The sequence below is a fragment of the Phyllostomus discolor genome, chromosome 9 (genome assembly GCF_004126475.2).
Source record: "Phyllostomus discolor isolate MPI-MPIP mPhyDis1 chromosome 9, mPhyDis1.pri.v3, whole genome shotgun sequence".
NCBI lineage: Eukaryota > Metazoa > Chordata > Mammalia > Chiroptera > Phyllostomidae > Phyllostomus > Phyllostomus discolor.
Window position 1 is genome coordinate 40,505,595 of NC_040911.2, and position 23,329 is coordinate 40,528,923.

Consider the following 23,329-nt stretch of genomic DNA (forward strand, 5'->3'; position numbering starts at 1 on the left):
TCCTTTTGGGGAAAGGGCCTTTGGGATTTGTGTTACACTGTTTGATTCCATCACCCTTGGTGTAGAGTCCTTCTGAGGCTCATTGCCACCTCCTGATGAAGACCTTAGGCCCTCATGCTCTGACTGACCCCTTGCTCCCTCCCCATCTCTCCTCTCCCTCTAAACCTAGGCTCCCCATTCCAGGCTCCCCATTCTGGGCTCTGGAAAGGGGATGGGGTGTGAGGCTAGCACTCAGCACAAGTTAAGTGGGTAGATGAGCACATGATGTCACTCTCCATCTCTGCCTCCACACTTCAGGGCTGACCGTTATACTGGAGCAGCTTAGAGGGAGAGGAGAGAAGGCTGGTCTCAGAGCCAGGCCACTCAGTGTCAGCCCTGTGCTCACTGTTTACCAGCAGCATAACCTAGGGTAATTCCCTCTCCTCTCAACTAGGGGTGATCACTTGGCTGACAGGAGCAGAATGGATTGAGTATGAGTGTGCCCAGTGTGCTGACTCCCTGGATCATCACTGGCTGTACTCTCCTTTCCCCTTCCTGCCCCAGGCTCAGGCTCTGGCCGCGCTGGGAGGACATTCAGTTAGGCCTCTGGCTGAGACCTCTCCCCATCCTGATGAGCCAACACTTAGGAAGTAACCAGTAGCTTCCCCACTTAGGTTTTACTGTGACCAATAATACTCTACTATAATCGTTAAAAATCATAAAAGCATTTTCTATGTTGAGATTCTGCTTCTTTTATGAGTACTAGCATTGAAAGAGGGAACAGAATCTAAAAGAAGAAATCCACAGGTGGGATTTTGAGCACCTCAGGTCATTCAGTTTTGGGGTCTCCTCTTGCATTTCTCTGAAAGACTAATCTTGAGCCTGAAGGTGGCTCAAGAGGTCCCATCCTTCCCCTTCAGATGGTCCCCCCATGCCGCCCATAGCCATGTCAGAGAGATGGTATGATATCCTCCTGTCTTCACTTTCCTCCAGAGAAGGGACAATGTCTTCTGGCCCAACTGTCTTTAAGGCCACAGTGTCCTCTTTTCTCCTTAATTGTGATGCCAAATAACAACAGAGGCCTTCATTTGCTGATTGCAAGAGTTTTAGCGACCATCACCTTGAGGCAGCTGATGCTCAGAGGTGAAGTGACTTGTCCAAGGTCACCCAGCCAGTAAGTGGTAGAGCCCAGATTCAAAGCCAGGCCTGCCCGATGCTGCAGATGCTCATCCCTGCTATAACAGGTGGAGGGGAACGTAGAGTGAGGTGTTTATCTTTCAGATTCAGTGTTTGGCTCCTGCCCTGATGGAATCATATAGTGCAGACACAACGTTCTCATCTGTCACTTTCCTTCAAAATCAAAGTGACCAAATAGTATGTTAACAATATCTTGCTCTTTAGGGTTTGTAAATCACTTCTGTCATTAGTCCTTGAACTAATTCTTCCAGGTTTCCAGAGAAGGTATGATCATCCCTTTTTCATAGTTAGAAAACAGAGGATCTGAGAATAATATGAAAGCTCCACAGGGTGGGTGGGGAACCTAACACCGTGCTTCCCATGGGGCCACCCAGTGATCCACAGACAGTTCTGATTATATTTACTGATTATCAAAAGGCAAGTAATCTATAATATCCACTTATTTACAGAGACAATTATAATGTGAAAGAATTTACTTACCATGTCAACAAGTAACTTCCAGAGAGGCTTGAAGAAAAGAAGATTTGTAAACCATATGCATCACATGTGAAAGTAAATGTGAACTCCGCCCATCAAACACCTGCCCACCTGCCCACCTGCCCACCTGCCCACCGTCTCTAATGCTGCCTCCTGGCCCCTCACCTCTGCTTTCCGCCCCCACTTCCTTCTCAGTCTTTTCTGACCTACTTCTATGATCTCCTAACTACTGCCAATATCTCTAAGGGAGAAAAAGAAAATCAAACAATTGCCTGTGCTTCCTTTGGGGGCCTGCTGTGTATTTGCCTGAAACAGGCTGCATGTAGAGAAAGTGTTTATTCCTCTGCACAGGCTGTGCTGTTCCACAGAAATGCCCGAGTGAGTTACCTTTCTCTCCTGCTTGGCCCACAGGTCCCACACAGCATTGAGAACAGCTGCCGTAGCCAGATGCACAACCCCTTTCTCTGGGCCGATCTAGTTAGGAAGCAAAACATACAGCACATCTTAGAAGTGAAAAGGATATTTGATCTCCTAGCCAGGGTCTTATTTCAAGAATTAAAAGGCAGCAATTGAAACTCACTTAAAATGCTAAGTTTTGTTTTGTTTTGTTTTTTAAATAGTGACTACAGAAGAGTTGCATGAATAGTACAGAAAAGCCCCTCCAGCATATGCAGGGTCTGGCAGAAGTAAGGCCTGCTAGAGTGTGGTCGGTAGGGTAGTAATACAGGTGTAATAATTTATAGTTTCAATTTGAACATTTCACCTAAAATGTCATAAGGTGTGCTTGTGTGTGATATTGTTATGTTACAGAATTACATGCTTATGATTTTGTAATAAAAAAGGGGGACTTATTTGTGCCAGACCCCTGTATATTTCTTCTCTCTCAGTTGTTTGTATGGAAAATAAAACAATAATTAATAAATAAAACATAAGAATAAACTCTGTTATATGTACTCACAACTGTAAACCTACTCTCTCGCCACTCTGTGTGCATATATACATTATATATAATAAATACATATTTATAATACATATTTTATCTTTCATAAGTATATTATAAATAACATTTATTTTACTGAGCAATTTACGAGTAAGTCGCAGGTATCATGCCTCTTCAACCCTAAATGTTTCAGTGTGCAGTTCCTAAAAACAAGGCTATTTCTCTTACATAACCACAGCACAACGATCAAATTCAGGGACTAGACCACTGATAGAATTCTAATACCTAAAAGACAGATCGTAATAAAATTCCACCAATGGCCCAAACAATGTACTTCACTTTATTCACATGTTCCATTTAGTTACCATGTCTCTTCAGTTTCTTTTTATCCTGAACAACTTTTATTTTAAAGATGCCATTGACATTTTAATTTTTTTAACTTATGTTTTATTAATTATACTATTACAGTTGTCCTAATTTCCCCCACTTTTTTCCCCTCCACCCAGCACCCCCCATTCCTTAGGTAATGCCCCCACTATTGTTCATGTCTGTGGGTCATGGGTGTAAGTCCTTTGGCAACTCCATTTCCTGTACTGTACTTTACATCCCCATGGCTACTCTGTAACTACCTATTTGTACTTCTTAATCCTCTCACCTCTCACCCACTCTCCCATACCCCACTCCCATCTTGTTTTGGACTCAGTGCTTCCTGGATTTGCATGTCTATTTCCTTTACCAAATTGGGGAAGTTTTCTTTCATTATTTTTTTCAAATAGCTTTCCATTTTCTTGCTCTTTCTCTTCTCCTTCTGGCACCACTATGAAGTGAATGTTGGATTGCTTCAAGTTGTTCTACAGGCTGCTTACAATACTTTCACTTTTTTTCTTTGATTTTCATTTCTTCTTGTTGTTCTGATTGGTTGTTTTTTGCTTCCCTGTATTCCAAATCATTAATTTGATTCTTAGCTTCATGCACTCTATTATTTTTTCTCTGTAAATTTTCTTTATTTCAATTAGTGTATCCTCCATTTCTGACTGGATCTTTTTTATGCTACTGAGATCCTCACAAAGTTCCTTGAATGTCCTTATAACCAGTGTTTTGAACTCTGCATCTGATAGGGGGCTCAAAAGTTGGAACATTTTAGTTTAATTAATAGCTAATAAGTTTAGTAATCAATGCAAGTAAAGCTATTGTTCCAGGAACTGAAGGTATGACCCACTCAGACTCCAGGAGACCATAAGCAGTTCCACCTTTCTGCCTCAGGGGGACTGCACGCAGCTCAAGATGGTATCTGAGCCATTGTACCAGGGTGAGGTAATCACCACCCAGGACACAGCTAAAGACCACTGCCTGGGGCACAGCTTACAACCACCGCCCAGTGAGAGAATGCTGCAGATTTTTAAATCCAATTAACTTTTCCCTGAATTCCAAACCCCTTACATACACTTTGTTCTCCTTATAAAAAGGGTCATTTTAAAATGGAATTTAAGATGGTCTGTTAGGGTACAAACCTGTCTTTTCAGATCTCTGGTCATCTGAAAAAAAAAACACCCATAAAGATTCAATCCCTGCCTCTGCTTATTGGGTTTGGTAGGTGTCAGGCAGCACGAAAACCAGCTTTTCCAGTTTTAAATCTGATAGACTGCTTATCTCTATTTTGTTTACTTCTTTTTCTGGAGTTTTGACCTGTTATTTCATTTGGGCCATGTTTCTGTGTCTCCTCATTTTGGCAGCCTCCCTGTGTTTGTTTCTATGTATTAGGTAGAGCTGCTTTTGACTCCATGTCTTTGTAGTATGGCCTGGGATAGTAGGTGCCCTGAGGATCCAGTGACACAGCCTCCCCTATCACCTAAGCTGGGTACTTGAGGTGCACCCTCTGTGTGGGCTGAGTACACCCTCCTCTTATATCTGAGCCTTGATTGCTGTTGGCAGGTCCATGGGAGGAATTTTCCCAGGCCAGGCAGGTACAAGGACTTACTGACCAACCTCTGCCCTCTATGGAGTATCAGCTGTGCAAGAGCAGGGTGGTAGTGTTCCCACCACCTTGGGGGGTCTGTAGCTGTCCCCTGGGTGCACGGGCTCTGGGGTTTCTCGGATGGTGCTGGCCAAGGTCAGCCCCCATCTGGGTTTTTCAAAGGCCATCTTGCCTAAGCTATAAAGCAATCTGAGATGGCTGCTACTTGTGCTGTGCTTGGAACTTCCCAGGCAAAGCCAAACTGTGAACTTAGGCTGGCTGCTGCTAGTACCAGGCCAGGGGCCACTTAGCAAGAGGTACATGGACTGGGGGTTCTCTGAACCTGGCTATTGCTTGTTTGAGAGGATTTAGGAAGTTGTGAAGCATGAGCCAAGACCAGCCTTTCATATGGAGAAGCCACTATTCATAGCTCAGGTCAACCAGTAAGTTGGGTGGGATCACAGCTCAAGATCCTCAGTCTCTGGGGATCTCCAGGGCAGGGCAACCAGTGTTAGGCAGGTTGATGGAGTCTCAGGTATGGCCCCAGCCTGCCAGCTCCATGGCTCTGTGGGCATAGGGCTCAGAAAAGGGAAACGGCCTCTTCCTGTTTGCCTTTCTGTTTGGGAGAAAGCTATCCCACAACTCTTGCCATGATGCCAGACACTTCAGTTCTTCCCTGTATGCCACTGGTGGCTTTCAAGCTGCTACCCCAGTGCTGGAGCTCAGAGAATGAGTCTGAGTAAGTCCACGTGTGGGTTCTTTAAGAGGAACTGCTTGGGACTCAAGAAGTTTCTTCCACCAGCTCAATCCCTGCTGGTTTTGCAGCTAGAAATTATGAGGACTTATCTTCCTGCCACTGGAACCCTGGGCTGGGAGGCCTTGTGTGGGGCTGGGGCTACTTCCTCTCAAGATATCCCTCCCAAATTTTTTTTAAATACTTTTTGGAAGAGATGACCCAGTTCTTTTTTTTTTTTTTTAAGATTTTATTTATTTATTTTTAGAGAGGGAAAGAGGGAGAGAAACAACAATGTGTGATTATCTCTCGTATCCCCCCTACCGGAGACCTGGCCTGCAACCCAGGCATGTGCTCTGGACTGGGAATCAAACCAGTGACCATCTGATTTGCAGGATGGCATTCAGTCCACTGAGCCACATCAGCCAGGGCTCCTTTCCGAATTTTTATCTACCACATGTGGATGTGGGACTAGCCTGTCCCACATCTCCATCCCCCCTACCAGTCTGGATGGATGTGGTTCCTTTAATTCTGTAGTCATCAAACTTCCATTCAACTCAGTTTCTGATGGTTCTGAGTGCTGGTTGTTTGATAGTTTAGTTGTAATCTTGATGTGGTTGTGCAAGGAGGGGAGTTTTGTTTACATATGCCTCCATCTTGATCTGAAGTCTCAGGGCTTTTAACATTTAGCACTTGGGTAATTTAGGGTCCGTTTGGCTTCTGCACTGTGAGGTTACCATGTTCCCTTTCTAATAAGGTGGTTAATATTGCCACCAACATTTTGGCACTCAATGAAATTCTTGCCTCAAACAATCATAGTTATGATGGTTATAATATGGTGATTGTATAATATTATCATTCCTTATATATTAGTTTGTGTTCTATTGACAAGCTTTCCCTTGTTGGTGTATTATCTAAATGGACTCATGGATGCCTACGTTATTCAAGGAGTTATACTATCATATAATATATGATAGCCATTGCTATCATATTTATTTTGATACTTGAATTGTGCCAGATTTGGCCACTGGGAGCTTCTTCAAGAGGATTCCTTTAAAATCAAGTTTAACTTTGCAGAAGTTACAAATGAAATCTGCCACATTGCAAAGGAGCATTCTCTCGTGTCTTTCTCTATTCATAGACAGAAGACTGAGCAGAGTTAGGAAAAGACGGAGCCAGTGTCAGCAGGCAAGGGCAAGGTCCTGGTTACATGACTGGTCTTAATGTGATAGAATCCTTTCTTTGGGAATCACACTTTTTTCATGCCTTGAACTTTGTGTTCAAATAAGATCTATACACATAAAGGGTGCTCTGGTCTCTTCTTCTTTTTTAAAAGTCTCACCCAAGGATATGTTTATTGATTTTTAGAGAGAGAGGAGGGGGGACAGAGAGAGAGAGAGAGAAATATCAACTCGAGACAGAAACATCGATTGGTTGACTCCACTACATGCTCCGACTGGGTGTCAAACCCACAACCTAGGTATGTACTCTGACCAGAGATGAAACCTGCAATTTTGGGGGTATGGGATGAGGCCCCAACCATCTGAGTCACTGGGTCAGGGCTGGTCTCTATCTTCTTAACTTCTCTTGTGTTTCTGTCCTTAATGTAATAATACATGATCTCTTGGGCAAATGGAAGTTTGCCCATTCAGTGCTTAATCCTCTAGAGGGTCAAGACCACTTCTCCCTATTCAGGGAGTGGAGATGAAGTCCAGAAGGGCTGTTATAGCTATCAGTACCCAAAATGTCTAGATTCAAGTCTAGTCAAACGTTTTACCTTAACATTGTAAGCCTGTCGTTATTTTTACATTTTCCACTAAGGACATGTTAGAGACCTTAGTAACATTATTAATAGCAGCATTTTACAAAATAGACCCCTTACCCATCTGAGCTGCCCATCACTCGTGAGCTGCCTGTAGAAGCCTCTGAAATCACCAACAATGTCTCTGAGGTCCTTGTTAAGCACGTGGTGGGCCAGGGCATTCACAGCACAGACAACTGTAAAAGAGGATTTAATTCTCATGTATATTCTGGTATGAAGTCAACAAATTGAGACATGCAAGCACCACAAGCAAACTAATGTTGGCAATTTATGAAAATAATTTTAAATACAAAAGGTACATGCTTTTACAAATTGCCCCACACACAGCTTCTGAGATTATCACAGTCATCGCACACAGGTGGACAGCTGTAACCTGCACACTGAACTTAATTTGTGAGTCGAGAAAATACTTTGGTTGGTTGCCATGTGAAAAACAGACTGTAGATCTGAAAATTTAAATCATGTTCCCAAATCATTTTCTTGTTCACTTTGTAAAGTGTTCCAACAGATCAAAAACCACACTTTGCTAGTTCGTTGTTCCAAAGGAAGAAGAGGATTAACTTATAGAATTTTTTAAATTGCCTTTTCATTATTGTCAAGTATAGAAAATATCTTGAATTCACAACATAATATGCTATTCAAGATGAAATAAAGTGAATATGCAATTAGCCTGATAGATATAAAATGTTCAAGTACACGAAAACACTATTCATAAACATTAAGTTTCTTACTATTGACTTATACTATATTTTTCATAAGTAATGTGAAGGTTAAATTTAATCTGGGTCAGCATTACCATCAAGTATTTATTTTTGGTGTTTTACTTACAAAGGCTTTAGTTTTGTTATTCCAGATGAAAAATAAGTAAAGTAACAAATTGAATGGGAATTTCTATTCCCAATATCCTTTGCTCAGTAAAAACTTTGTTTATGTGTACATGGCCAAAATAATCAAATTACCAATTTACCCCAAAGCAATTACTTTATTGAAAAAAATTTGATAAACTTGTTTTCTGGTGTTGCCATTGCTTCAATATTAAAATTCTCAGGTAATTTAATAGGATAATTGTTCAGGTGTAGTTGTACTACCAATCACATCCTAGGAGAGAGACCCTTGAAAGTATTTGAAACATGCTCTTAGAACGTGCCTAGCCTCTGGGTGAAATAGCTCTCAGGCAATAATGTACTTGCTCCCCTACAGAGCACTTAGGGCTAAACCAACCATGCTGTGTCCTCTCAGGGTTTTGTTAGTGAGATACAGAGTCATTGTAGTTCATATAGTCATACCCCAGAGTTGTGGGGACACAAAATCCTCCTCAGTCCTTGGTGGTTGGTGCTTGGATTAAAGCCATCTAAAGAGGAAGTCAGTAACTCAGAGAGAGGTGTGTCATTATCTACATCAAACCTTCATCTCATGGATGAGATGATTACTAGAAATCATTGACTGAAGCACACCTCTGATTTGTGTCGAAAGGGCAAATGCATTAACTCAGATTAAGGATGATCTCATCTCTTACATCTCTAAGAGATGCACAAGCCACAGTAATGTATTCATCTAGAGTAGCGATTCTCAACCTCTTTCCTCTCACGGCACACATAAACTAATACTAAAATTCTGCAGCATATCAAAAATATGTTATTTTTTTTGCCCATCTGACCAAAACAAAGCTATAATTTTGATTCATTCACACCAGACAGCTTTTGTTTCGGCTGTTGCCATTTTTTTTCTAAAGTTATTTTTTAATTTGACAATCTGAGGGAAGAGAGGTCAGTACCCCTGGCTACCATATTTTACCATGTATAATGTGCACCCACATTTTTGGCCCAAACTTTCAGGGAAAAAATCTTTCATTTTAATTTTTTAATTGAAATTTTTATGTATTTTATTTATATTTATAAACAAAACTGATTATCGTACTCCAAGATATTATTTTGCACATGGATATTGTCATTGCTTTCTAGAGTCACACTTTTAATACATAAGCATAAATAAAAGAATTAACAACATGTATATAGATACAGAATTAGTACTACCCATGTATAATGTACATCCTTATTTTTCCCTCAAAAATTTGGGCAAAAAAAAAAGTGTGCACTGTACATGGCAAAATGCAGATAAATAGTCATTGCATATTTTAAGCCATGACACACCAGTTGAAAATCACTGATCTACAGAATGTGGCTTTTCCTTGCTCAAACTGAGGCCACTGCAAGAAGTTAACTAACTTTGGTACATTTGATTGAAGTTTGGGTTGTCATGGTCTGATTCAGTGTGGAGAAAAAGTCCACTTCAGGTTTGAATGTTTGATGTGATAGTTGGGAAATTCATCTGGGGAAAACACTGTCCCTTGAAGTCAGCTTCTTGCTGACTAAACCCAAGGGTTCTCTCCTGTAATATATCCACCCAGAACTCAATTCTGGGACCCTCCACCACAGGTGGTAGGACAAGTCAGTATAGCCTGTGGATGACCACAGTGTCTGAACCTGAGTGCTGGTGTGAATGCTTAAGGCCGTTTTTGGTCTCTTTACAATTTTCTTCTCTTTTTCTTTTCCTACTTAAAAAAACTGTATCAGTCTACTCTATACACTTAAAAAACCCTGTAACCTACCCACCCACTCTCCCTTCCTTTCTCTCTCCATCTTTCTCTTTCTCACACACAAGCACTCTCTTCACAGTAATGAGGAAAGAATATTTTCTTTTTTTGACATAAAAAATGATTAGGAAAGTAATATGATAGAAACTATAGGAGAACAGTGATAAGCTAATGGGACTTTTTTCATCTTTAATACGAATGCCCTGTAACACATTCAGTGAGACTGCAGTGAGTCACCTGATATATATAGCAAGGTTAATGTTAAAATGGATACTGTCATGCTGTGGTCCGAAAAAGGCAGAAGCCAACAACGTCACCACAAAAGAGCCACTTATTAAAGTCATAAAGAGATGGAAATGGACTTACTTATTCCTGCCTGAGATGTCTCGGGACAACTGGGTGGGGTAGGGGTAATGGAGGAGGGAAGGGGCTGTGAAGGCCCTAAAGCACTGACCTCAGCAACCAGCCCACAAGAGCTTCATATCTGTCTTAGGAGCATGCATCGTTTACAGGGACCCTCCACTGTGAGTGAGTCAGCAAAGTTCAAAGTCTTGGCTCTTAACAGAGAGTAGTTACAATGGTTCATCCCATAACAAATCTGACCTTTCTGAGTTTTTCACACCCTTATGGTTTGCAGTATGGAGAAAGCAGCTTTGTAAAGTGCTCAGCTTAGACCAGAGACAAGTAAAGTCATAGGAGAAGCTGAAACACAGCCCACGAACCTATCATGGTCAACGGTCACTGCCTTGGGAGAAACATTAATAGTAAACCATTGACGATGAAGAGGTGGACAGGGAATTATGGCCGATTCTCTGTATCCTGCCTGTAAAATTTCCTGGTCACCCTTCAACACTCATCTCAAAGCTTCACCTCTGCTCTGAAGCCATCCCTAACTGTCCTGGACAATGAATTAGTTCTTTTTCCATGTAACTTGTACCCACTTTTTAAAAATAGTTATTTTCACACTGCACTATTATTTCTTTTATGTGTATTACCCTGAGAAGTTTATGTATCCCTTCTTTTTGTACATTGAACTCTGCCCTCCTTCCTCTCTGTCTCTTTTTAATCCTCACTTGATGATATGTTTTTTATTGATTTTTTTAAGAGAGAGAGGAAGGGAGAAAGAGAAAGAGAGATGTCGATGTGAGACAGCAACATGGATTGGTTGCCTCCCGAATGCGTCTGACCAACAGGGGATCAAACCTGCAACCTAGGCATGTGCCCTAATAGGGGATTGAACCTGCATCCCTTTAGCATATGGGATGATGCTCCAAGCAACTGAGCCATCTGGCCAGGGCTCCTTTCTCTATCTTGTTAAAATTATTATCTCCAGTGCCTGACAAAGTTTCTGACACACAGAAGCACTGAAGAGAAGTTGCAAAAGGACTGGCTGATGGCATGGCATGACAGAATGCCTCCCTGTGGAGAGATGGAACAGTGGCCACCTTGGTGGTATTCTCTTAAAGATCAAGAAGGTTTTCCTTGGCTTTCTCTGTCTCCCCTCTCTCCTTTTATCTGCTTGACAATATTAAAATCTTTTAGTGGAGCAAGACTTTGATTCTACAACTAAGAGGGAGCTGACAGTGCAAACATTAACAGGAGAAACACCACCAAAGTTGAAGAATCTGTGTCTGCCCTTCCCAGACCCCAATTCTTAAACTTATCACAATTTGGTTTTGTCTCCAATGATACATTGCAATTGATCTTGCAAAGGTCATTTTTTGGTACTTCTTGAATTTTGTATCCTGTGCATAAATTATGCATTGAGAGAAAACCCCCAAATAATTTGCATTTAAATGCTCTGGAGAGAAAGCACTTTGGGCAGTGAGGGGGTTCTGTGTGACTCTCTGGGCCTCAATTTCCTTATCTCTGAAAAATGAGGGCCCCAAGACCACCACTGCGCTCTGGTCCAGCTCTGAGAGACGAATGACTAATTAATTCATGGCTCAATGTGCGTCCTACACAACCTGCTCTTCCCAAAAGAGAACTCTGAAATTGGGCAGGGCCAAAGAGTAACAAATTTGAAGTTGACTCAGTATGAAGTATTTTGAAAAGTTAGACACTGTGCACATCTCCATAAGCCTCGCTATGTGAGTGCACGTCTGCCCCTCTCAGTCACTTGCTTAGTTCAGGTCCTCAAGCTCTGCAGAGAAATGGGCTGAGATTCGAGGATTTTCCTGCAGTCTATCCATGACTACAAGGAGAAGGGCCAAATACGGCCACTTTTTCATTTCTCCCAATGAAATACTCACTTTGAGCAGTAAATATTGAGAAAAATAAGGTCAGAACTGAAATCTAAAATGTAAGCATTCTGGAACTGTAAGAAAATGTCCAACTCACCAATTTCAGTGCCTTTTCCCAGAGTGAAAGTAATTCCGTGCCCCTTGAGTCCATCCTCTGCATCAGTCTCTAAGATGACATAGGCAGCCGAGTAGTCAGGGTCTGTGTGCTGCAGGGAAAATGCCCCCCCGCAACCCCATACAACACACATGAGAAATCTGAAACCTAACATTGACATCTCTAAGAATAGAAACTGCAATGGGAGACATGCAAGAAAAACTCCAATCTAATGGAACTCTGGATTTACCCCCCAAAATGTGTGCACTCTGAATGGACAAAAGTGACATTCTCCCGAAGGAGTCAAATTACTTTAACAAGTGCAATGTGTATATTTTTAATGCCATTTAAATGTCCTGGAGAGAAAGTCAGCTCAGTTTTACACCCAGGAGTTTCACCTACAGCTATTGGTCAGCTCTTTGAATAGTTACCCAAGCAGCTTCAAATTCTGAAACCTAAGGTTTAAGAAAGTTCTCCTATAAAACTGGAAAAGACAAAGGCATAAATTCCAGGATTACTGAGGAAAAATGACGAATTAAAACTTGAAGACAAATTAACCTGTTTTGTATTTTGTTCTTTTAAAAAGAACTTTCTATCAAAAGGCATTTTGATAATAATCATTTACTAACCGACGATTATGAAACCTACACTACTTGTCAATACCGGGGATGCAGAAGTAAAAAACCACAAATCTATTTCTAGAAATTTCTCATACACTGGCGAAGAAAAGTTAATACACAAGAACCAGGCGAGAACAACTGCTATGACAGTACAAGGTTCTATGCTGATGTGTGGTCGGGTAGAAGTATCACAGAAGTTCAAGGAAGAAGAGCAAAGATGAAGAAGGGGACCAAGACAATTGTGTGGGCAAAGGGGCAGGTGAAGGCATGTGGAGAAGAGATTGATATGAAACTCAGAGGTCTTGTGAGACAGAGAAGTAAAAGGCCTGTGAGGGCACTGCTTTGTAAGTGAACAAAGACAAGATTGTATGGGTGGTGTGGGGGCAAATAATGAAGACCCCCCCAAAAACCAGGCAGAAGATCTGAATGTGTTTGAAAAAATAAAAAGAATGTAGGATGATGCAATTATTGAATAAATTTGCATTGGGATTATTTATTACTATTTTGTTGTTATATAATATTTATTATTATAGGCACATTATTCTGAGAGCTTTACATCATTTAACTTAATTCCCACAATAATATTATAAAGTAGGTGCCATCATCCCTATCTTACAGATGAGAGAACTGAGTTTAAGAAGTGGAATGAAGTCCCTGTGTTCAGGAGGAAAGGAGGCGTACGTGATGACAGGAGGCCTGTGGCTGGCATGTGGAGGCCCAGTGAAGGGCAGTGGGTGTGATGGTGTGGTGAGCACCAGCCGCGTATCAGAGATTGTGCAGGTAGGTTGCTGAGGGGCAAGACATGTCTGCCCTTGAAGAAGTTCTGGTTTAGAAGTCATGGTTACAGAAACTCTAATACTTCAAGGCAGAACATGGTAAACCTAGTAACCTCTGAGAGAGATGCAAATGATGTGCAAGCCAGACAGTGAGCACTATTAGCTGAACGCACTGGGAGTTAAAAGAGCTTTATTTTTATTTGTTTGTTTGTTTGTTTATTTTTAGAGAGAAGGGAAGGGAGAGCGAAAGAGAGGGAGAGAAACATCAATGTGTGGTTGCCTCTCATACGCCCCCTACTGGGGACCTGGCCTGCAATGCAGGCATGTGCCCTGACTGGGAATTGAACCTGTGACCCTTTGGTTCTCAGGCCCGAGCTCAATCCACTGAGCTACACTAGCCAGGGCTAGAAGAGCTTTATGATGAAAGAAGAATCTGAGCTGGGTGGTGGAGGATGGGGAGCTTTGCAGCAATGGGAAGGGGCATGAAAAATCTGGGAGGAAAGAATATCTTATGTCAGGTGAAGATAGGGAAGGTGCAGAAAAGGGGAAGGCTGGAGTATATTTAAGAGTTGGTGACTACTCTGGTTTGGCCTAACCATTGGGTTCCTGAGAGAGAAGTTGGGACATAAGGCTCAGAGGGAGACTCCAAGAATTAAAGACCCATGGAAGTTTCTGGGCTATGTGGAGAGAAAAAGAAAACCTTTCACTGAAGCCTTCAGTGAGGGTCAAAGGAGGAGCTGAGAGTGACTTGAAGCTTTTGAGTCCTTGTAACTGGCAGAATGACCCAGAAGGGTTAGGAGGAAGATCCAGGCAGAGTATGGAAGGTGATAACTTTGGATTTCAATGGATGGTGTTTAGCATGAAGGTGAAAAACTCAACAGGAAGTTCCCAAATGGTAGCTGGATTTGAGGAAAGAGGGAAGATGCAGAAATGGGATGTGGCATCTTTGGCATAAAAGTGGTGCTAAAACCGTAAACATGGGTTTAGTGGAAGAGTGCAGTGAAACTGGAAAGGCCAAGACCTGAGCCCTGGAGAGGAAAGAAGGGGTTCTGTACGGGAGAGGGAGCAGTTAGAAAGGCAGGTGGCCAGCGGGGCAGAGAGACGGCAGGAAGATGGGTAGCCGAGAGTGAATAAAGGGCCCTGGGAGCAGAAATAGCAAGAGGATTCAACAAGAGAAATAACAAAAGAAGGAAGGAGACAGAAGGCGACTTCAGACTAAGGAGGAAGCAGATGTACAGGTCAACAGGAATGGACCAGCAATTTAGCGTTCAGTAGGGAAGGGGCAGAAACAGAAAGGGGTGGAGAGGTGTTGGGGTCAAGTAAAGTATGTTCCACAAGTGGCAAGCCCTGTCCAAGTGGATGGGGAAGAGACCAATGGAAAAGGAGAGACTAAAGATGAAAATGCTAGAGATGGAGGTGATAAGAATGAGGGTCAGGGGGTCAAGAAGGGTGGCAATGGGGAAGAGGAGAATAGGTTAGTTTGTGAGGACACATTTACTGACTAAAGGGGAAGAGGATAGGGTTGGTTTGGAGACTGATGTGCAGAGATGGTGCCAAGGGTGCATTTGTCTTCATTCTTCTTGATGATGCAGTGGGCATTGTCTTCTAACTGCTGGCGGCAGGGGGTAGGACCGAAGGCCAGAGGAGGAAGACAGGTCTGAAACAGCCACTCCAGGAAGCTCAGTAGACAGTGGCAACAGGAGAGGAAAAGTATGGCTGGGAGGTGGAGGGAGTCAGCTGGAGCTGGGCTGTCAGCCCATAGCCCTGGGACTCTCGAACCTTCGAAAGGGCCTGGACAAGCAAGCAACGTGTAAATACACTGCAGGCCTGAGCACTCCATGTTTCTTAAAAGACAGATAAGAAATCATAACTGGAACCCTTTGCTTGAACCGATTTGGGGGACAGTTTCAAGGCTCCTGCATGAAAATAAACTGCTCGTGATCAGGAATGCTCACTCTGCTGCCAAGTGCTGAATGCAGCTGAATCACGGAGTCCAGCATGCCATGAGGGCACAGGAAGCAATCACAAGAGTTATGGCAGCACCACCAAGAGCTGCAAAGGAGCACATTCTCTTAAGAAGGCACTTGAGAATCAGCATACAACATACTCCATATCTCTAGGGGATATATACTTAAGGATTTATAAGTTTGCAACACAGGCGTCAGATATTTCCTGACCTGTATGTCACAGATCACTCAAAAGCAGAGATAAATTCCATTCTACACAGTAAACCAGGCCCTTTAACACTTCACAAATTCAAAGTCGAGGAAAGGCTCAGTCAGAGCCTCTTCTGCTTCAGTTTCCTCATATATAAATAGTAATACAGCCAACACTTAGTGACAGCCTTTTCTGTGGCAGGCTCTTCACAGGTATCTCATTTACACATATGAAGTGGATCTCATTATACAGATGAGAAGACCTACGCTGGGACAGAGTTTCCCCTCAGCTGCTACACCTCAGAGAGGCAATGGCAGTTGCACTAGATCAGGCACTTGAGTTTTACAAGCCAGCAAAACTTTAAACATTTATTTGGAGATCCACAAAGGACTGCCGGCTGGGAGTTTTTTATGTTATTTACTATAATACCATATAAGAAAAGACACATAATGATTTTAAAAATCAGGAAGAACTTAATCTCAGAATAAATGATTCTTTTAAATGTATAACTATGCTTAGATAGCATTTTTTAATGAGGACTATTTTTATAAAATATTTCAGGTACACAAGAACGCAGGTAAGGCAATGAGCATCAGTGTGCCCTCCACCCTCTTAAGCACTGCATTACACTGTGAATTAGAGCCCTCAGGGGCCCATTCTCTTCCTTGACTCAGGTGACAAGCCACCATTATCCTAACAGGAATGTTTCTCATTTCCCAGCATGGGTTCACACATTCATACTGTGCAACTTTGTTTTTCTAATGTAGCCGTCTCATTGGTGGACTGAGTAGGGCAGTGAGGATCCAGTGGGTGACAGGCCTCAAGATACCCTGCACATAACTCGTATGTCTGGGAACCACTGCACTAGACCGTGGGGGTAGGAGTGGGGGTGGGGGTCCTTTAACACTCTCAGTAAGCGAAATGCCCATCGGTATTTAGGTAGGAGTCACAGTCCCTGCCTCTGCTGCATCTTCGAAGACTGATATTTGCATAACTCTTTACAGTGACAAGTCCCTTCTAACCACATTTTCAGGTAGTTTCATGACAGCCCCTCCCCCATGACTCAGAATTACCAGGAGCTTGTTTGTCTGGTTTCCTAGCCAGACTGTGACTCCTTCATTTCATAGATGGGCCCAGAAGGCCCAGAGACATTAGGGTCTGTTCTAGGTCACACAGCACGTTGTGGCATAGGCACCCGCTTCCTGGCCTCCTTCACCAAGAACCCCAGTACATAAGAAGCCAGTGTTGCATTCTAGGGTTTTGTTGGTGGAGCCCCAACAAACATGTAACCATTTTGCTTTTGTTGCTTATTTTGCATTCTACCATTTTCAGCAAAATGTGAATCATAGTGGGAAAAACAGGAAATATTAAACGCCAGTAAAAAGGAAATAAGAAAAAAGAAAAAAACGTAGGAGGGTGGGAAGCTTCTGTATACTTTTACTCCTTTTTCAGGCCTCCCTTTACAAAACTTTTGCAAAGTTGGCAACCTCCCCAGGACTTGCAGGGTTACCCAGGCCTAAGCAGGGCCCTGGCATCTGCCAGGCTGGAGGGCACCCGAGGTTGGTCAGCACTTACCATAGCATCTGAGCCGTGGGCCCCGAGGGACGTGGGAAAGCGCACGTCGTGGACCGAGACCCGGGAGATCCTACCCTGCACCATGTCGCTGCTGCCGGCGCCCTGGAGTGGCCAGTACGATCAACTCAGATTAGGATCCCGTGCACGGAGTGGGAGGGCGACAGAAGGGGGCAGAGCCCAGCACAGTGGATGCTAATTGGCTGTGAGGTCTGAAGACGGGTTAGTGCACAGGAAGAAGCTGGGACGGAGCAGCAAGTCCTGCTCCTGGGTCCCCGAAACCCACTGGCAATCCCTGCCACGGTTGCACTGTGTGCTGACTAGCACTTCGGTGCGCGCAGCGCTCAGGGTCGCGGCAGACTCTGGGGCCGCAAGTACCCCGCTGGTCTCCGATCTGTCTGGCCTGCAAACTCTTGAAGTGACCTTTCCAGAGACAACGCCCAAGAGAAAGAAGCAGGGTCTGACCAGAGTACGATCCAACTCCTAGAAGCAGATTCCTACCACAAACTCCGTCCTGGAGTCCGCAGGTCGGGGGTGGCCAGCCAGGGAATTGTAGCCTAGAAAATCGTAGATGTCTTCAAGCAATTTAAGCTTCAGGTTGCCACCTGAGAAATTAAGAGGCAGGTCACCATTTCTTACACCCCTGCTAATGCAAATTTAAATACATTACCTCTTACCTGTCCCACCCTTTAAGGTAAGTAATTAATTTTCATTTTACTGGTGAAGAAACAGGGATTCCTAGAAATTAAGTGATTTAAATGACTTGCCTAAGGCCACACAACTACGTGGCAGTGTCCTGACTGCAAACTCTGGGTGCTGTCCTCTGTATTGCAGGGACTCATTTTCGGAGCTATAGGATCCCCCTGAGAATATAGAGAAAGCTATGAACATTTCTCTGCCCCTTCCCTCCACCCCCCACTCGAGGTTTGCACACACCAAAGTTTTTATATCATAGAGCGCTGAGTTTTTGCTTTGCACATGGACATTCAGCTCCTACCTGTGGGGAATACTTTGAAGATTAAATACAACAGGAAACGGTGCTATGGAAGTTATATTATCTATTAACACGTGTTCCTCTGGGCATGGCAGGGATGTTTTAGGGACACCCAAGTCCCCTCTGTTGCTCCAGGATGAGTATAATAAGCCTGTTGGATGAATTCTTCTTTTTTTGTTAAAGGCTGAGATGGTCTCAACTCAAAAGCACTAGGAAAGAAAGGAGTGAGGCAAAGGGGTAGCCAGTTAGCTCCAGTTGACTGTGGTCCTGTGGGAAGTAGAGCCTTGGCTTGCTGTATCTTTTCAGTTTCCAAGAGAAGTCTGACATTTAAGTGTCCTTTCTTTTTGCCTACCCTACGCTACTCACTTTGTCATATAGTTATAGAGACATTTAACATAGGGATTAATATTTACTAAGTTAATTGTAAGCTTCAGTCATTTTTTGTTTTCTTGATTTTTTTTTCATGGCTGGAATATATGCTCTATTCATTTTTTTTCTCTTTTGCAGAATGAGTCTCTGACCAGGTTGATATATTCTGAGTACTTTATGTTCTGAAGATGTCTGTTTTTCTTTCAGATTTGAATGCTGATTTTATTGTATAGCATTCTTAGTTCAAATTAATACTTTTTAAAGAAATGTTAAGTCTCATTCTTTAAAGAATAAACTGTTTTTTCCCCTCTCTGGAAAATGTTTGGATTTTCTCTTTACTTTTATGGTGTTAAAATATTCTAATATTATTAGGATTAATTTAATAATTAATCCTATTCTACAACTGTTGGGTCCTTTAAACCAGAAACAAAATTTCCCTGGAAAGTGTCCTCTGCTATTTCTTTTGTTGGTTTTACCTCTTTATTCTTCTGTTTTCTTCTTTCTGGAACTTACGTTGGATTGATATTGTACCTCTGAACCTATCATCCATACTTGATCTTTAAAAATTTTTTTGACTGTTCTGAGTTCCTTTTTCTTTAATATTCTAGCTCACTGATTTGATCTCTGTGTTCATTCTTTTATTCAACCAAATTGTTTAGTTTTTCTTTGGTGTTATTTTAAATTTTCAAGTTTTCCAAGTACCATCACCTCTTTTGAAAAAATGGATGCCACATGGTCTTAAATAAAGGTTTTACTTGGTTCCTTTATTACATTTGGTTCCTCAAATGTTAGTTCTTGGTTGTTGATTTGAGTTCTTTCCTTCATGGTACTGGTTTTCTTCACATTAGTGTCCATGTCTGTTTAGTTATACTTAGTGTTGAGAATCACATTTTGTCTTTCTATGAAGTTAGATTTTGAAAACTTGTTTCTGGTGATTGTGAGGGGGTGGTGGGCATGTGGCTGCACAGCTGTGTTGGCAGTTTTTTGTCTAGGTGAGGAGGCTTATGTCCATCCTGAGCTTTCATTTTAGAGTCCTGTTCAGGGCTGGATTCTGGGAGGAAATGTCAGAATAAACTCCATTGTTTTGTTTTTCTTGTGATAATCAGGATTTACTTTAGGATCTGCCCTGCTTTTACCATTAGCCCCCAGATTCCATCTAGGAATCTCCCAAGGCAAATTGTGAACATTTTGGGGAAAATTGTTACTAATGTTATTAGTTTACTAATAGCGACAGGCCTGGATATCTAGCCATTCCAAATACTGCCATTTAATTAATTTTTTAAAAAACTATAATTAATAGCACTGTTATTTCTAGGAAACATAAAAGTAACAGGGATAGGATTTATACTCCCATGTTATACAGCTAGAAAACCAGCTAAAATATTTGGAGGGACTTCAGACACTGAACCAGACAGACAGTGGGACTGTGATCTCAGAGAGAGGGAACAAAGGGCCCTGCAATGGCCCCAACTTACTGTCTGGGGGCTCTTTGCAGGACACAGTGCAAAAGAGGTGACCCAAACAGAGCCCAGCAGTTTTGCTGAATTAAACAGATAAATATTAATGTTTATATATATTAGAGGAGGCCAATGTGGCTGTAGTTGAGAAGCAGAGAACAGAAGGGTCCCTCCTAATCTTTGACTGAGTACTGATGTACACATGAATTAGAGGAAAGTATTCAACATCACTAAACATCAAGTCAAAATCACAATGAGGTATCACCTCGTCCCTGTCAGAATGACTATTATCAAAAAGACAAAACAACAGCAATGACAAATGTTGGTGAGGATGCAGAAAAATGGGAACCCTTGTCACTGTTTGTGGGAATGTAAATTGGTGCAGCCACTACAGGAAACAGGTTGAAGGTTTCTCAAAAAGTTGAAAATAAAACTACCATATGGTCCAGTAATTCCACTTCTGGGTATTTATAAGAAAATGGTGACACTAACTTGAAGATATATACACCCCAATGTTCACTGCAGCATTATTTATAATAGTCAAGATATGGAAACCGAAATGTCCATCGATGGATGAATAAAGACACTGTGGTACATATCTACAATGGATAATTAGCCATAAAAAGAAATAAAACCTTGCCATTTGCCATGACATGGTTGGACCTTGGGGGTATTATGCTAAGTGAAAGAAGTCAGACAGATAAAAAACAAATACCACACCTGACATATGTGTGTATGTGTGTATATATATATAAATAACAAAAAAAAACTGAGCTCATAGATACAGAGAACAAATTGGTGGTTGCCAGGAACAGGGCAGGGTGGGGCAGGGAGGAGTGGTGGGGAGAGGAGAATGGGTGAAGGTGGTCAAAAAGTTCAAGCTTTGAGTTATAAAATAAATCATGGGGATTTAACGTACAGCACGATGACTACAGTTTATAACACTGTACTGCTGAGAGAGTAAATCTTAAAAGTTCTCATCACAAGAAAAAATTTTATAACTATATGTAGTAATGGAAATTAACTAGACATACTGGTGATCATTTGCCATATATACAAACATCAAACCATTATGTTGTATACCTTAAACTAATATGTTAATTATAGCTCAATAAAAGAAAAAAGAAATAGTTCTATAGCTATGAAGAAATTTAATAATATAATTTAAATTCCAGGCCATTTCAGCTTCACCAAAGACCAAACAATGAGAACTATTTACCAAACAATAAGAAACAATAGTAATTCTAAGTAAACTCCTCCAGAAAATATGAGGGGATATGTCCCAGCTTTTTAAAAGAGGTTAGTTAGCATTACTGACAAAACAAAGATCTTACAAGAAAAAAAAAAACAACTACAGACCAATATTCCTTATGAACATAGACACAAAAATCCCTTATAAAAATGAACAAATCTGACACCAGCAGTATATACAAAGGACAATACATTGTGACTGAGTGGAATTTATCCTAGTAATACAAGGTTAGTTTAATATTTAGAAAAATCAATCAATGCAATTTTTCCTATTAATAATGAACTAAAAAAAGAGAAACTATTTGATCATTTTTATACAGGCTAAAAAGCATTTGACAAAATTCAAACTGATTCATGATTTAAAAAATAATAAAACTTAGCAAAATAGCAATAGGGGAAACTCCCTCAGCATTTCCCTGTTACATTCGAAGAAGTTAACTCCTAGGTAGAAAAATTAATCAAGACACAGGGAGAGAGTTTTGAAGTTAAAGATGGAAACCAGCACTGGCTGGTGTGGCTCAGTGGATTGAATACCAGCCAGGAAACAGAAAGGTCACTGGATCGATTCCATGTCAGGGCACATGCCTGGGCTACAGGCCAGGGTCCTGGCTGGGGACATGTGAGAGGCAACTGATCAACAATGTTTCTCTCCCTTTCTCCCTTCTTTCCTGTCTCTCTAAAAATAAATAAATAAAATCTTTAAACACTTAAAAAAATAGATGGAAAACAGTCTAGGGAGAGTGGTCAGGGAAAGAGGTACAATTTGATCAGAGACCTGAATGGAGTAAGGGTAAGAGACAGGCACAGATCGAAGAGAGGAGGGATCCAAGCTAACAGAATAAGTGGATGTTACACTCACCACCTCCCAGGATCAAACTGGAATTACAACTAAGAGTAATTGACCTGAGTTGCTGAGGTCCAGCCTTGGCGGGGTCTCAGGGCCCCGAAGGCTAAGGTGAAGCGAATGAAGCGAGAAACCCGGTGGGGTGCCAGAGGACAGCCAGGCTTTTAGGGCCCGACTGATTCACCAAGAAAAATCAATCTTTATTTTTATAGGGGAGGTTATACAACACTCAGTGCATAATGTGATTATTAAAACAGAAATGGTTACCATAGAGATAAATTCTACAAACACAGAAGGTTTTACAGGTTAGTCATGTTAAACAAAGAAATAACCAAAAAGTACAGAAGGTCCCACAGATCAACCATATTAAACAAAGGTTATTTTGACCAAGAGGGTCATTAATCAGATAGCCAACGAAGCTATATGGGCACAAACTTTCAGGTGCCAATTAGTAACTAGGTATCTATTAAGATTCTATGGATTGGTTTAAATTAAGAAGGTGCAAGGGGTGATTTATAGATATAGAGAAATCAACTATTATCTGTCTCAGGTAACTGTTTTTTTGCCTAGGTTTTTAAATTTATACATCTTGGGGGGGGCATATTTCGTATTCGTTTCCATGTATTGAGATTATTATTTCCAACTAGAACTCCTTGCTTCTTTACACTCCTGTCCAGGGTGTGGGAGGGGTAGTGGCTCTAATAAATCTTAAGCTTTTAAGTGGTGACTCCCTAAGAAACATTCCTAGCAACAGTTTCCTTCAGCGTTCTGGCAGTTGGCTTGCCCATAGTTTAATTTTGTCCTTAACTTCCCAGGTGGGGGAAGCAGGCAGCAATTAGGGTTGCTAGGGGTCTCTATTCTGTGGTCAGCGAGTCATTTCACACAGAATCAGAGGCATCGTGCAGATTTTTTGTTTTAACCCACAGGTATCTAAAAATCCCACCACCTATTGCTAGCAGGGACAGGCATACAGGAAGAGATAGACAGGAGATCTGGCCACAGTTGCCTCTGCAGTGCAGATGCGTCTCACCTGACCTGACTGTGTCAAAGGTCAGCTGTTGGTCGGCTCCCGACACTGAAGGACCGGCAGAAGACTGGCTGAGGAGAAGTCTCATAACCAAGGTTTACAGAAGCCACACTGAGACGGGGAGGAAGGACCGAGATGTGAAAAGGGCTAGCCCTGCTCCGGTGGGTAGCAGTTGAGGTTCTGGAGAGATATTCCCTCCAGAGACGGTTCCTCCTGAGAAGCACGGGTTC

The 23,329-nt window shown here is 42.0% G+C and overlaps 1 protein-coding gene across 3 annotated transcripts in view; it reads right to left on the reverse strand.

Annotated features, from left to right (window-relative positions):
- The window catches only part of ENOSF1 (enolase superfamily member 1), a 33,010-nt gene extending 15,692 nt beyond the window's left edge, over nucleotides 1-17,318 (reverse strand). For 2 of the 3 annotated variants that reach the window (XM_036009244.1, XM_036009243.1), the window contains exons 1-5: nucleotides 17,161-17,318; nucleotides 12,036-12,144; nucleotides 7,163-7,278; nucleotides 2,041-2,127; nucleotides 1,657-1,683 (exon numbers count right to left, since the gene is read on the reverse strand). In XM_036009244.1, the coding sequence (XP_035865137.1) occupies nucleotides 1,657-1,683; nucleotides 2,041-2,127; nucleotides 7,163-7,278; nucleotides 12,036-12,144; nucleotides 17,161-17,244 (423 nt within the window). In that variant the 5' untranslated portion in view covers nucleotides 17,245-17,318. Of the gene's footprint in view, nucleotides 1-1,656; nucleotides 1,684-2,040; nucleotides 2,128-7,162; nucleotides 7,279-12,035; nucleotides 12,145-17,160 lie in introns of those variants that run through there. The other variant, XM_036009245.1, reaches the window with a different exon arrangement.
- Between the last annotated feature and the right edge of the window lie 6,011 nt (nucleotides 17,319-23,329).